This window comes from Poromitra crassiceps, assembly GCF_964638095.1.
Source record: "Poromitra crassiceps genome assembly, chromosome: 20".
Taxonomy (NCBI): Eukaryota; Metazoa; Chordata; class Actinopteri; order Beryciformes; family Melamphaidae; genus Poromitra; species Poromitra crassiceps.
In genome coordinates, this window is record NC_139637.1 from 14,459,484 (window position 1) to 14,476,137 (window position 16,654).

Here is a 16,654-nt window from a genome sequence, read left to right on the forward strand (position 1 = left end):
GACCTGGGAAAGAGAAGGTGCTGCAAATAGAGGCCTAAATCAGATATCACACAGCTTGACACATCTAAATTGTATAGTCTTAATATGTAGCTCATTGTTGGCTGTTGCCCTTCAGAGAGTAGAGCAAGAACCTCACACACAACAATGTGTTCTTTACGGAAGAGACGTCATCATGAAGGTCAGATGAAGGGATTCTGGGACAAACCATTTCTCGTTCTTTCTTTTCTCTTTTCTTTTTTCTTTGTTCTAATTATCAACTTAGTTTACGATGATTTTACTGACAGAAAATGTCTTTCATGATCATTGAAGGATTATATTATTAAGCAAATAAGCGTATAATTATATAAGCAAAAATGACGGAAGTAATCTATATACAAGCTCATTTCATTGTTTTTTGGAGGAGAGGGTTGAAAAATAAGGTGTTTGATGCTATCCAGCTTATTTTGTAATACTTTTTAATTAGGTTCCTACGTATAATACATAACGACGGTCTTTGCTACAGTAAAACATGATCGGGTATTAAAAACAACACATTTGACATCTTTTATGAACATGAAATGCCATCTCTCTCTCTGTCTCTCTCCCTCCCTCCCTCTTTCTCTCTCCCCCCACCCTCCCTCTCAATTCAATTCAAAAAGGCTTTATTGGCATGGGAAACATATGTTTACATTGCCAAAGCAGGTGTGAAACAAAGCAAAAATGCACAATAATAAATATGAAACTTAACAATATAATAATAATAATAATAAAAACACAATTATAAACAAAAATGTAGCACAACTATTAATGTTAGCCTGTTTTAATACAGAGATGTGTAAACAGAGCTATGTTCCCTCTCTCTCTCTCTCTCCCTCCCCCTCCCTCCCTCCCTCTCTCTCTCTCCCTCCCCCTCCCTCCATCCCTCTCTCTCTCTCTCTCCCTCCCTCCCTCCCTCTCTCTCTCTCCCTCCCACCCTCCCTCTCTCTCTCTCTCCCTCCCTCCCTCCCTCTCTCTCTCCCTCCCTCCCTCCCTCTCTCTCTCCCTCCCTCCCTCTCTCTCTTCCTCCCTCCCTCCCTCCCTCTCTCTCTCTCTCCCTCCCTCCCTCCCTCTCTCTCTCTCTCTCTCCCTCCCTCTCTCTCTCTCTCTCCCTCCCTCCCTCTCTCTCTCTCTCTCTCCCTCCCCCCCTCCCTCCCTCTCTGTTTAGGGGCGTAACCTGATCCCGGCGGCTCCAGGCAGCAGTCGTCTGAACTACACGGTGCTGATTGGAGAGACTCCGTGCATCCTGACGCTGTCTGAGAGCCAGCTGCTGTGCGAGTGGCCCAACCTCACCGGACAGCACAAAGTCACGGTCAGAGCCTCACTCCCACTCTGTCTCTGTCTCCTTCAGGGACACTTTGACCCCCCCACGTTTGACTTTGACTCTCCCACCACTTTGGCGGGCCGTCCGTCCTCTGCTGTGTCCACCTGACTTTGCGGTTGGACACATGGGAGGGGTTTAAGAAAGGGGGGAAAAGCGGTGGGGTTAACATGACGTTATAGAGAGAGAGGCAAAGTGACCCGACTACTTCCTGCTTCAGCACTGTACCAGAGATTTTCATCCGCCATTTATTTTCCCATAGACATTTCGTAAAATGCTTATAAAAATAGTTTTACTTGTTCAAACCAAACGGTTCAGATATATTTAGGAACAGGAGAGACCACATAACATTTCACTCAGGAAGTAGGCGGTCGCTTTGCCTCTCTATGGGCTGAGATCTTCACAGTGAGGCTGGTTATTCATAGATGTGAATTACTAGCTCAGTTTTTCATTTGTTCCATAAGCAATTCATAAAAGGCCTCACAGGGCTGCTGGCTCTAGTCGGTATATTCAGACTGACCCGGTAATATGAAACCCCTCTACCATGACGGACTCGGCCCGTAATGTCACTCTAACCTTGTTGGTGAGTTTGATGAATGACCCCTCGCGTCTTTTCCCCCGACAGTTTTTGCATCATGTGTCACTGCCTCGTCTCTGAGAGACAGAGTTCTGACGGGACCGTTTGGACTTTCTCTGATAGATCCAGCATGCGCTCCATTGAGCCTGCACGCGTTGCTGTTAAACGCCTAAAGCTTGATTATCATGTCGATTGTCATTCACTGTCAGCCGGGCTATCGCTCAAAATGGCTGATTTATGGTACTGTAGACTCACAATGGCACATTTATGGTACTGTAGGACTCACAATGGCACATTTATGGTACTGTAGGACTCACAATGGCACATTTATGGTACTGTAGGGCTCACAATGGCACATTTATGGTACTGTAGGACTCACAATGGCACATTTATGGTACTGTAGGACTCAGAATGGCACATTTATGGTACTGTAGGGCTCACAATGGCACATTTATGGTACTGTAGGACTCACAATGGCACATTTATGGTACTGTAGGACTCACAATGGCACATGTATGGTACTGTAGGACTCACAATGGCACATTTATGGTACTGTAGGACTCACAATGGCACATTTATGGTACTGTAGGACTCACAATGGCACATTTATGGTACTGTAGGACTCACAATGGCACATGTATGGTACTGTAGGACTCACAATGGCACATGTATGGTACTGTAGGACTCAGAATGGCACATTTATGGTACTGTAGGACTCAGAATGGCACATTTATGGTACTGTAGGACTCAGAATGGCACATTTATGGTACTGTAGGGCTCACAATGGCACATTTATGGTACTGTAGGGCTCACAATGGCACATGTATGGTACTGTAGGACTCACAATGGCACATTTATGGTACTGTAGGACTCACAATGGCACATTTATGGTACTGTAGGGCTCACAATGGCACATTTATGGTACTGTAGGGCTCACAATGGCACATTTATGGTACTGTAGGGCTCACAATGGCACATGTATGGTACTGTAGGACTCACAATGGCACATTTATGGTACTGTAGGGCTCACAATGGCACATGTATGGTACTGTAGGACTCACAATGGCACATTTATGGTACTGTAGGACTCACAATGGCACATTTATGGTACTGTAGGGCTCACAATGGCACATTTATGGTACTGTAGGGCTCACAATGGCACATTTATGGTACTGTAGGGCTCACAATGGCACATTTATGGTACTGTAGGACTCACAATGGCACATTTATGGTACTGTAGGGCTCACAATGGCACATTTATGGTACTGTAGGACTCACAATGGCACATTTATGGTACTGTAGGACTCACAATGGCACATTTATGGTACTGTAGGACTCACAATGGCACATGTATGGTACTGTAGGACTCACAATGGCACATGTATGGTACTGTAGGACTCAGAATGGCACATTTATGGTACTGTAGGACTCAGAATGGCACATTTATGGTACTGTAGGACTCAGAATGGCACATTTATGGTACTGTAGGGCTCACAATGGCACATTTATGGTACTGTAGGGCTCACAATGGCACATGTATGGTACTGTAGGACTCACAATGGCACATTTATGGTACTGTAGGACTCACAATGGCACATGTATGGTACTGTAGGACTCAGAATGGCACATTTATGGTACTGTAGGACTCAGAATGGCACATTTATGGTACTGTAGGACTCAGAATGGCACATTTATGGTACTGTAGGGCTCACAATGGCACATTTATGGTACTGTAGGACTCAGAATGGCACATTTATGGTACTGTAGGACTCACAATGGCACATTTATGGTACTGTAGGACTCACAATGGCACATTTATGGTACTGTAGGACTCACAATGGCACATTTATGGTACTGTAGGGCTCAGAATGGCACATTTATGGTACTGTAGGGGTCAGAATGGCACATTTATGGTACTGTAGGGCTCAGAATGGCACATTTATGGTACTGTAGGACTCACAATGGCACATTTATGGTACTGTAGGACTCACAATGGCACATTTATGGTACTGTAGGGCTCAGAATGGCACATTTATGGTACTGTAGGGCTCACAATGGCACATTTATGGTACTGTAGGACTCACAATGGCACATGTATGGTACTGTAGGACTCACAATGGCACATGTATGGTACTGTAGGACTCACAATGGCACATGTATGGTACTGTAGGACTCACAATGGCACATGTATGGTACTGTAGGACTCACAATGGCACATTTATGGTACTGTAGGACTCACAATGGCACATTTATGGTACTGTAGGACTCAGAATGGCACATTTATGGTACTGTAGGACTCAGAATGGCACATTTATGGTACTGTAGGGCTCACAATGGCACATTTATGGTACTGTAGGACTCAGAATGGCACATTTATGGTACTGTAGGACTCAGAATGGCACATTTATGGTACTGTAGGACTCAGAATGGCACATTTATGGTACTGTAGGGCTCACAATGGCACATGTATGGTACTGTAGGGCTCAGAATGGCACATTTATGGTACTGTAGGACTCAGAATGGCACATTTATGGTACTGTAGGACTCACAATGGCACATTTATGGTACTGTAGGACTCACAATGGCACATTTATGGTACTGTAGGACTCACAATGGCACATGTATGGTACTGTAGGGCTCACAATGGCACATTTATGGTACTGTAGGACTCACAATGGCACATTTATGGTACTGTAGGACTCACAATGGCACATTTATGGTACTGTAGGACTCACAATGGCACATTTATGGTACTGTAGGGCTCACAATGGCACATTTATGGTACTGTAGGACTCACAATGGCACATTTATGGTACTGTAGGACTCACAATGGCACATTTATGGTACTGTAGGACTCACAATGGCACATTTATGGTACTGTAGGACTCACAATGGCACATGTATGGTACTGTAGGACTCACAATGGCACATGTATGGTACTGTAGGACTCAGAATGGCACATTTATGGTACTGTAGGGCTCAGAATGGCACATTTATGGTACTGTAGGACTCAGAATGGCACATTTATGGTACTGTAGGACTCAGAATGGCACATTTATGGTACTGTAGGACTCACAATGGCACATTTATGGTACTGTAGGACTCAGAATGGCACATTTATGGTACTGTAGGACTCACAATGGCACATGTATGGTACTGTAGGACTCACAATGGCACATTTATGGTACTGTAGGACTCAGAATGGCACATGTATGGTACTGTAGGACTCACAATGGCACATTTAAGGTACTGTAGGACTCAGAATGGCACATTTATGGTACTGTAGGACTCAGAATGGCACATTTATGGTACTGTAGGGCTCACAATGGCACATTTATGGTACTGTAGGACTCAGAATGGCACATTTATGGTACTGTAGGACTCAGAATGGCACATTTATGGTACTGTAGGACTCACAATGGCACATTTATGGTACTGTAGGACTCAGAATGGCACATTTATGGTACTGTAGGACTCAGAATGGCACATTTATGGTACTGTAGGACTCACAATGGCACATGTATGGTACTGTAGGACTCACAATGGCACATTTATGGTACTGTAGGACTCACAATGGCACATGTATGGTACTGTAGGACTCACAATGGCACATTTATGGTACTGTAGGACTCACAATGGCACATGTATGGTACTGTAGGACTCAGAATGGCACATTTATGGTACTGTAGGACTCAGAATGGCACATTTATGGTACTGTAGGGCTCACAATGGCACATTTATGGTACTGTAGGACTCAGAATGGCACATTTATGGTACTGTAGGACTCAGAATGGCACATTTATGGTACTGTAGGACTCAGAATGGCACATTTATGGTACTGTAGGACTCAGAATGGCACATTTATGGTACTGTAGGACTCAGAATGGCACATGTATGGTACTGTAGGACTCACAATGGCACATTTATGGTACTGTAGGACTCAGAATGGCACATTTATGGTACTGTAGGACTCACAATGGCACATTTATGGTACTGTAGGGCTCACAATGGCACATTTATGGTACTGTAGGACTCACAATGGCACATTTATGGTACTGTAGGACTCAGAATGGCACATTTATGGTACTGTAGGACTCAGAATGGCACATTTATGGTACTGTAGGACTCAGAATGGCACATTTATGGTACTGTAGGGCTCAGAATGGCACATTTATGGTACTGTAGGACTCAGAATGGCACATTTATGGTACTGTAGGACTCACAATGGCACATTTATGGTACTGTAGGACTCAGAATGGCACATTTATGGTACTGTAGGACTCAGAATGGCACATGTATGGTACTGTAGGGCTCACAATGGCACATTTATGGTACTGTAGGACTCAGAATGGCACATGTATGGTACTGTAGGACTCACAATGGCACATTTATGGTACTGTAGGACTCACAATGGCACATTTATGGTACTGTAGGACTCACAATGGCACATTTATGGTACTGTAGGGCTCAGAATGGCACATTTATGGTACTGTAGGACTCAGAATGGCACATTTATGGTACTGTAGGGCTCAGAATGGCACATTTATGGTACTGTAGGACTCAGAATGGCACATTTATGGTACTGTAGGGCTCAGAATGGCACATGTATGGTACTGTAGGACTCAGAATGGCACATTTATAGTACTGTAGGGCTCACAATGGCACATTTATGGTACTGTAAGGCTCAGAATGGCACATTTATGGTACTGTAGGACTCAGAATGGCACATTTATAGTACTGTAGGGCTCACAATGGCACATTTATGGTACTGTAGGGCTCACAATGGCACATTTATGGTACTGTAGGGCTCAGAATGGCACATTTATGGTACTGTAGGGGCGCACACGCTTTTGATAAGTGTCACTCGACAGGAAATAAAGAGCCGTACGACGCAGCTACAGCGACTCTCCGCTTGGCTTCACTCCATATGGTTTGTTATGTTCATTTTCGCCTTCCTCTGAACTTCCTCTGAGTCCAAATCACTGTAAAAACATCTTGCCCGAGTCGCTCTGTGCAGACGACCGGGTAACTCACTGCTGCAGTCGGATGCTGCTGGTGCTCTGTGCAGGTGATGGTAACTCACTGCTACAGTCGGATGCTGCTGGTGCTCTGTGCAGACGACCGGGTAACTCACTGCTGCAGTCGGATGCTGCTGGTGCTCTGTGCAGGTGATGGTAACTCACTGCTGCAGTCGGATGCTGCTGGTGCTCTGTGCAGACGACCGGGTAACTCACTGCTGCAGTCGGATGCTGCTGGTGCTCTGTGCAGGTGATGGTAACTCACTGCTGCAGTCGGATGCTGCTGGTGCTCTGTGCAGGTGATGGTAACTCACTGCTGCAGTCGGATGCTGCTGGTGCTCTGTGCAGGTGATGGTAACTCACTGCTGCAGTCGGATGCTGCTGGCGCTGAGTTTTCACAGAATAAACTTTTTCGCTCAGGTAGCCCCAAAGGCATCTGGGAGCACATCCACAGTGCTGGTTTCTATCCATCAGATGTCCCTACTGTACCATTCCAGACTTTTTGGACACACTGTCGATTGCCTCAGTCAGTATACTGCGTTTTATTGTATTTATTTTCACTAGCCTTAACTTAACTTTAATGCTGTAGACATGTAATAGTACACAGGATCGAATGTACTTACACAGAAGCCAAATAAACTACAACCGAACTCAACTAAACAACAGGCTAAAGGAAGGTCTGACCTTGCTGGCTTGAAAACGCAGTTGAGACATAGAATCATTATCCACAAACGGTGAGTTTCATCAAGCAAGACAGGAGGACAGTGAATGATGACCTACTTCTGCTAGCATAGCTCTGCCATGCTATGAAATAATCCCTGTCTCTGTCATAAGATTGATGGCTGTAGAGACCTTCTGTCTCCCAAAAAAGTATCCAGGAATTTCCAGGAGAGATGTTATGTGTCCCGAAATGATACAGCAATAATGTTTCTGGTGTGCAACTCTTGGCCAATCGAACCTAAAGTTATGATTTATGCAAAAGTTATGCAGTTGTTCTGCACGTCGCGGGCTAGCTAGTTTTTCCTCACCACACACACAACGCTGTCGATGTGGCTTCCATTCCTTCTGTATTGTACTCGCTGAAACGCTGATACAGGAGTTCAGGAAAAAGTCAAAGAACACAAGTCCCCGGGCGGACAGCTCAGCTCCACCCGACTGGGAGGTCGCGCACCTTCCCCCCCCCCGCATTTGCGTTGACTGTAACAGGGCTTTCCGAATCAGCGCACAGCTCCCAGAGCATCCGTCTAGGCCGGGGGAAGGTCACTCCTCGTGCCCAATAGATTTGGATGTTTGTGTGCAAGTACACCCGCTCAACCCCTCCCTCCCTCCCTCCCTCCCCCCCTCCCTCCCTCCCTCCCTCCCTCCCTCCCTCCCTCCCCCCCTCCCTCCCTCCCTCCCTCCCTCCCAGCAGCACCACCCCTTTTCAACTTATCACCAATATCCCTCCACAGTCATTTCACTATATCTTTATGACATTTACTCCCCGCCAGCTACGGCCGATATACCTCGAAAGCCACTGACAGCGCCGCCATGTGATTCAATATGATGTCTCTCATCAGCACCAGTCCATCTCTCCTGCGTTCTTACCCTCCCGCTTGTCTTTTTTTCTTTTTTTACCAAATGTCATGTTGAATTTTGGATATGTTTTGGCTGAGGTTAGTGCTTTGTCGACAATAGCCAAGTAAAAACATAGAGCTGTCTGTTCCTATCTCTTCTGCCATATGTGTGCGTCTCTGTGTGCGTGTCTGTGTGTCTGTGTGTGTCTGTGTGTGTGTGTGTGTGTGTCTGTGTGTTAGTGCATGCAAAAGTGTTGGTCTCTGTGTGTGTGTGTGTGTGTGTGTGTGTGTGTGTGTGTGTGTGTGTGTGTGTGTGTGTGTGTGTGTGTGTGTGTGTGTCTCCCCCCTGTGCTTCAGAGAAGGACACAGCTGTAGCATAATATTCCCCATGTAGAATGACCTACATATAGGGGACCCCAATGGGTGTCCAGACACACCGGGGTTGTGCCTGTGGGTGTGTGTGCGTGTGTGTGTGTGTGTGTGTGTGTGCGTGCGTGTGTGTGTGTGTGTGCGTCTGCATACGTGTGTGTGTAGTTGTGTGTGTGTTTGTCCCTTGCTCAGCTGTGTGTTGGCAGCTGTAGTGTGCGCCTCCCTCGAGTTTACTAAAAAAACTTTGTTGTTTTGGCCGTCAGCTTTTTAAGTTCCTCAATCCGTCCTTCAAGCTGTCAGTAGAATAAAAAATAGAGCCATGCCTCGAAAATGGGTCACCAAATAAATAGCGGCCATACTCATGTTGCATCCATGTCATATGACCCCCATCCTGCAACTGTCTGTTTCAGTTATTACCAACTCTTTCTTAAAACTGTTTCAGTTATTACTAACTCTTTCTTAACTCATTGAGTGCCAGCCACTTTTGGAGAACGGACGCTCCCAGTGCCAGAGTTTCAGAGCGTTTTCAGTGATTTCTCGAGGCCCACAGAATATTGTGTGATATTACTATGTAAACACTGAACACGCACAAAGAACGATGAGACTCTATTCTATCATCTGCAAAAAAAAGTTTATTGATCCCATTTTCCGTTCTTTAGTTATGAGCCGGAGAAGATAGCTTGATTCATCCAAAAATAGCAATTTTTTTCTAGAAGCTGAGATAATTGGCCTTTTGTGAAATTAATCATTTCAAGCACATCACTGACTCTGAAGCTAATCTTTTCTAATGTAGTCACACCTCAAAAATAATTTCCTTCAATAAAACAGTTTAGGCCAGGGAATTTTGTTTGGCAGAATAATATTTTTAGCTACAACCAGCAGCGCTGGTTGCAGCTTCTTGCTGGTTTTGATTTGCTGCTGGTGGGTATCGGATATTCTGGCTTGCGTTTGTCAATCCTGTCCTGCTGCCTGGGTCTGTCTGGGTGTTGCGTGCTGCTCTGCGTGCCCCCCCCCCCCCCCCCGCCCCGCCCCGCCTCGCCTCAACTGCACACTCCTCCTCCTGTCTGTGGTGGCTCTCTGCTGAGTTTGCTGTGCGCACAGTGAAGGGTGCGGAACAGCCAGGCTTTTTTACAGCGTTCCGCGTGTGTTTGTCACCGGCAACGATGCTTCCAGTTGAGAATAATAACTCCACGGTGTGGATGTGCGGATGTACTGTCGCAACCGACACGGAGCGGCTCAATTGTGGGAGCAGATTGGCTGCTGCAGGCACAGCTGCAGTAACGTGCTTCAGCATATCGATGCATACGGATGCGATGCGATTTCCGTTTCCATAACGACTTCTTCTTTGTTTTTTCCTTGCCTTTCTGTTATGTGGAGAGCACTGTCGCCACCTACGGGTTCTGTAAAATAGGTTATAGACCTCCAATAGCTACAATAGTTGTACCAGAGATGTATCAGGGATTGATCCACGTCCCACCGTCAAAAAACGCAATTGACGACAACCGTCGTCATTGGCACTCTACGTCAGTATTTGAATTGACGACAGCTGTCGTCATTGGCATTCAATGAGTTAAAACTGTCTGTTTCTGTTATTACTAACTCTTTCTTAAAACTGTCTGTTTCAGTTATTACTAACTCTTTCTTAAAACTGTCTGTTTCTGTTATTACTAACTCTTTCTTAAAACTGTCTGTTTCTGTTATTACTAACTCTTTCTTAAAACTGTCTGTTTCAGTTATTACCAACTCTTTCTTAAAACTGTCTGTTTCAGTTATTAATAACTATTTTGTGCTGATTTAGCACGATAGATTCATCTGTTTCAAACGAGCTCTTTTGCAACCTGATCATGTCCAAGTTCAGCTAATTGACTTATACAAGCCAGTCTAATTGTCTCCGCTATTGCAAATTGTATTTCTCTAATTGATCATACTTTGATCATTTGAACATGAAAGTGCACTACAGTACACAACCTTTAAAGTGCATAGTCATAGCTCATTTGAATCAAGGCCCCTGGGGATACCTTGATTTGACGGATTCCCGCGCTGTGTGTGTTTCTGTGGGACATACTGGGCTTATGTAAAGCACAGTGCAGTTAGTTAGTCACAAGAACCATTACATGTGTTTGACTTCCTGTAATTACCGCTGCTCCTTGGGGAGAGATTGTTTTAAATGCTAATCATTATTTTGTTTGATTACTTATTCTGTGTGCGTCTGTGTGTGTGTGTGTGTGTGTGTGCGTGTGTGTGTGTGTGTGTGTGCGTCTGTGCGTGCGTGTGTGTGCGTGTGTGTGCACTGAACACACAGTATGTGTTGTGTTTTCTGTGTCTCATTGCTTGTACCTGTTGTTGTCAGTTGCACGTGTTGTGTTGCGACTGTCTGCCTTTGCGTTTCTGATAGAATGATGATACAATAGAGACACTGCGTAACGCGTCATCATTCAGAAGCCACGCCCAAGACGGGGGAAAACAGAAACCCCCCCTCCAATCCTGGCGTTCTCCTATGTCACGTGCATGGTTGCGTGTTGTAGAAAAAGATCGTACATACGGAAGATGAACACTCCAACTTACTTCCTTGACAGCTAGATCCACATTTTTCTTCTCGCCAATTCTCAATGGCTTCCTTGTTTTGCTCAGGAGTACAAAAAAACTTTAACTGGTGATTTTTTACATCTGTTGTCTGCACAGCCCCACCACACAACAGCTTTTAGCTATGTTTAATTCAAGGAAAATTACGCTGGTGTGTGGAAATGAATGGAGCTTTTCCCCCGTGATGGGCGTGGCCTATTTCATGCAGTGTCTCTATACATGATAAAATACTGTACATGACAAACACCAGCACCAAACAAAATGGTCAACATACTGAGCAAAGAGAGCCATCCGAATCAGTCCTTTATCACCGTGTGCCTCCATCCAGTCACAATAGAGAGGCAAAGTGACCGCCTACTTCCTGCTTCAGCACTGTACCAGAGATTTGCATCCGCCATTTATTTTCCCATAGACATTTCGTAAAATGCTTATATATATTTTTTTTTTACTTCATCAAACCAAACGGTTTAGCTATATTTAGCATCGGGAGAGACCATAGAACATTTCACCAAAACTTTAAAAAAAAAAACACAGAAAAAATATTTTCTTTAAATCCATTTTTTTTTTAACGTTTTGGGCTGAGTGAAATGTTATGTGGTCTCTCCTGTTTCTAAAAAATATGTGAATCGTTTGGTTTGACGAAGTAAAAGTATTTTTATAAGCATTTTAGGAAATGTCTATGGGAAAATAAATGGCGGATGAAAATCTCTGGTACAGTGCTGAAGCAGGAAGTAGGCGGTCACACTCTCTATAACAGAAACAGAGCTACTGTAGGCTGGGAAAATTCATCAAGTGATGAAAAATGCCCGAAAACGTCAATATGAGAACTGTACTTTCTGAGCCGATTCAGTGTGCTGAAACTGAGAGGGATAAATGAGGTCCTGAACTGCAAACCAAAAACAAACAAACATTCATCTTAGTAAGTCACTTAGTCTAGTATTGAATTTTAATAATATGACTGAGAAAGTGGGGAAAATGCTGCCAGTGCCACTTATTTTCAATAGAGTTTCACTCAACAATATCTAGATCAGGAGTCGGCAACCTATGGCACTGGTGCCACCTCTGGTAGCCAGTGGCACAGCAGCGCACAGTAGCAATAAGTTTTGAGATTTTTTTTTTTTATGTTGAAGTGCAAAAATGCCCATTTCACAGCCATTTGCAGTTGCGTGGCATGCTATTTAGGATATTTACGGTAGTGACCCACTCTAGTCTGCCTCTGATTGACTTACAAAACGACTTTTCTTGACTTTTCCAGTTTAAAAAAAAGTCACTCATTTGTGCTTTGCCACTATAAGCTCATTCAATTGTGTGTGTGTGTATGTGCGTGTGTGTGTGTGTGCGTGTGTGCGTGTGCATGTGTGTGTGTGTGCGTGCGTGTTCAGATCCGCGCGGGCGGGTTCGAGTACTCCCCCGGGACGCTCCAGATCTACTCGGACAGCCTGCTGACGCTCCCCGCCATCATCGGCATCGGAGGGGGCGGCGGCCTGCTGCTGCTGGTCATCATCGCCGTGCTGATCGCCTACAAGAGGAAGTCGAGAGACGCCGACCGCACGCTCAAACGCCTGCAGCTGCAGATGGACAACCTGGAGTCCAGAGTGGCCCTGGAGTGCAAAGAAGGTGGGGCGGTGGTTTCAGTGTGTCCAGGACGTATCCCAAACATTGCGGAGAAAATGTATAAAGTGCTTCTCTGTTTATCTGTTCGGTGTGCCTCTCTCCGCTGTATCTCCTAGCTAGATGTGTATCTGTTCGGTGTGCCTCTCTCTGCTGTATCTTCTAGCTAGATGTTGACCCAGAAAAATAGCTCTACAGATGCGGCAATCTGCAATCAGCGCCTGGCCAATTCAGCTGACAGCTGGCTGCCGACTGGAAACTTGACTATAAACTTAACTTAATACTCAAACTTAAATGAACTTAACATAACATAACTTAAACCAATTCAACATCTTAATAAACAGTAGCCTATAGATAGCTATATTATATATATATATATATATATATATATATATATATATATATATATATATATATATATATATATATATATTCTTCGAGCACCAAGTGAAGATTTCTGCTGCTGTAGATGACCTGCAAAAATGCATCTATGAGAGCCAGTAAAAGTACCAATGTGCAGGCTGAACTTGACTGCCAAAGGGTCATTTTGTAGCCTACGAATTTTTATCAACCAAGAGAGAGAGACAGAGTATGAGAGAGAGAGAGAGAGCATGACAGCGAGGAGCTATGAGTGAGTGAGAGAGAGCATGACAGCGAGGAGCTATGAGTGAGTGAGAGAGCGTGACAGCGAGGAGCTATGAGTGAGTGAGAGAGCGTGACAGCGAGGAGCTATGAGTGAGTGAGTGAGAGAAAGAGAGAGTTTGCAAAGCCGCCCTGGTTGCTGACAACAGGCAAAGTGCAGTAATGTGTGCTGAGGCATACTCACTCACTCATCCTCTCTGCGCCGTCTGGCACTTGAGGCGATGGTAAAATGTCTCCACCCGACTCTGTCTGCTGTTGCTGCTCTGAGGGCCTGTCTCCACCTGACTCTGTCTGCTGCTGCTCTGAGGGCCTGTCTCCACCCGACTCTGTCTGCTGCTGCTGCTCTGAGGGCCTGTCTCCACCTGACTCTGTCTGCTGCTGCTGCTCTGAGGGCCTGTCTCCACCTGACTCTGTCTGCTGCTGCTGCTCTGAGGGCCTGTCTCCACCTGACTCTGTCTGCTGCTGCTGCTCTGAGGGCCTGTCTCCACCTGACTCTGTCTGCTGCTGCTGCTCTGAGGGCCTGTCTCCACCTGACTCTGTCTGCTGCTGCTGCTCTGAGGGCCTGTCTCCACCTGACTCTGTCTGCTGCTGCTGCTCTGAGGGCCTGTCTCCACCCGACTGTCTGTCTGCTGCTGCTGCTCTGAGGGCCTGTCTCCACCTGACTCTGTCTGCTGCTGCTGCTCTGAGGGCCTGTCTCCACCTGACTCTGTCTGCTGCTGCTCTGAGGGCCTGTCTCCACCTGACTCTGTCTGCTGCTGCTCTGAGGGCCTGTCTCCACCTGACTCTGCTGCTGCTGCTCTGAGGGCCTGTCTCCACCTGACTCTGTCTGCTGCTGCTGCTCTGAGGGCCTGTCTCCACCTGACTCTGTCTGCTGCTGCTGCTCTGAGGCCCTGTCTCCACCTGACTCTGTCTGTTGCTGCTCTGAGGCCCTGTCTCCACCTGACTCTCTCTGTTGCTGCTCTGAGGCCCTGTCTCCACCTGACTCTGTCTGTTGCTGCTCTGAGGCCCTGTCTCCACCTGACTCTCTCTGTTGCTGCTCTGAGGCCCTGTCTCCACCTGACTCTGTCTGTTGCTGCTCTGAGGCCCTGTCTCCACCTGACTCTGTCTGTTGCTGCTCTGAGGCGCTGTCTCCACCTGACTCTGTCTGTTGCTGCTCTGAGGCCCTGTCTCCACCTGACTCTCTCTGTTGCTGCTCTGAGGCCCTGTCTCCACCTGACTCTGTCTGTTGCTGCTCTGAGGCCCTGTCTCCACCTGACTCTGTCTGCTGCTGCTCTGAGGCCCTGTCTCCACCTGACTCTGTCTGCTGCTGCTCTGAGGGCCTGTCTCCACCTGACTCTGTCTGCTGCTGCTGCTCTGAGGCCCTGTCTCCACCTGACTCTGTCTGCTGCTGCTCTGAGGGCCTGTCTCCACCTGACTCTGTCTGCTGCTGCTGCTCTGAGGCCCTGTCTCCACCTGACTCTGTCTGTTGCTGCTCTGAGGCCCTGTCTCCACCTGACTCTCTCTGTTGCTGCTCTGAGGCCCTGTCTCCACCTGACTCTGTCTGTTGCTGCTCTGAGGCCCTGTCTCCACCTGACTCTCTCTGTTGCTGCTCTGAGGCCCTGTCTCCACCTGACTCTGTCTGTTGCTGCTCTGAGGCCCTGTCTCCACCTGACTCTGTCTGTTGCTGCTCTGAGGCCCTGTCTCCACCTGACTCTGTCTGTTGCTGCTCTGAGGCCCTGTCTCCACCTGACTCTCTCTGTTGCTGCTCTGAGGCCCTGTCTCCACCTGACTCTGTCTGTTGCTGCTCTGAGGCCCTGTCTCCACCTGACTCTGTCTGCTGCTGCTCTGAGGGCCTGTCTCCACCTGACTCTGTCTGCTGCTGCTGCTCTGAGGCCCTGTCTCCACCTGACTCTGTCTGTTGCTGCTCTGAGGCCCTGTCTCCACCTGACTCTGTCTGCTGCTGCTCTGAGGGCCTGTCTCCACCTGACTCTGTCTGTTGCTGCTCTGAGGCCCTGTCTCCACCTGACTCTGTCTGCTGCTGCTCTGAGGGCCTGTCTCCACCTGACTCTGTCTGCTGCTGCTGCTCTGAGGGCCTGTCTCCACCTGACTGTCTGTCTGCTGCTGCTGCTCTGAGGGCCTGTCTCCACCCGACTCTGTCTGCTGCTGCTCTGAGGGCCTGTCTCCACCTGACTCTCTCTGCTGCTGCTGCTCTGAGGGCCTGTCTCCACCTGACTCTGTCTGCTGCTGCTCTGAGGGCCTGTCTCCACCTGACTCTGTCTGTTGCTGCTCTGAGGGCCTGTCTCCACCTGACTCTGTCTGTTGCTGCTCTGAGGGCCTGTCTCCACCTGACTCTGTCTGCTGCTGCTGCTCTGAGGGCCTGTCTCCACCTGACTGTCTGTCTGCTGCTGCTGCTCTGAGGCCCTGTCTCCACCTGACTCTGTCTGTTGCTGCTCTGAGGCCCTGTCTCCACCTGACTCTGTCTGCTGCTGCTCTGAGGGCCTGTCTCCACCTGACTCTGTCTGTTGCTGCTCTGAGGCCCTGTCTCCACCTGACTCTGTCTGCTGCTGCTCTGAGGGCCTGTCTCCACCTGACTCTGTCTGCTGCTGCTGCTCTGAGGGCCTGTCTCCACCTGACTGTCTGTCTGCTGCTGCTGCTCTGAGGGCCTGTCTCCACCCGACTCTGTCTGCTGCTGCTCTGAGGGCCTGTCTCCACCTGACTCTCTCTGCTGCTGCTGCTCTGAGGGCCTGTCTCCACCTGACTCTGTCTGCTGCTGCTCTGAGGGCCTGTCTCCACCTGACTCTGTCTGTTGCTGCTCTGAGGGCCTGTCTCCACCTGACTCTGTCTGTTGCTGCTCTGAGGGCCTGTCTCCACCTGACTCTGTCTGCTGCTGCTCTGAGGGCCTGTCTCCACCTGACTCTGTCTGTTGCTGCTGCTCTGAGGGCCTGTCTCCACCTGACTCTGTCTGCTGCTGCTGCTCTGAGGG

The 16,654-nt window shown here is 47.5% G+C and overlaps 1 protein-coding gene across 1 annotated transcript in view; it reads left to right on the forward strand.

Annotated features, from left to right (window-relative positions):
• Positions 1-1,167: 1,167 nt before the first annotated feature.
• LOC310794808 (plexin-A1-like) overlaps positions 1,168-16,654 on the forward strand; it is a gene marked incomplete at both ends in the record, with an annotated part of 63,384 nt that continues 47,897 nt past the window's right edge. The window contains 3 exon segments of the mRNA XM_083656860.1: positions 1,168-1,181; positions 1,183-1,327; positions 12,822-13,056. Of these exon segments, the coding sequence (XP_083512986.1) occupies positions 1,168-1,181; positions 1,183-1,327; positions 12,822-13,056 (394 nt within the window).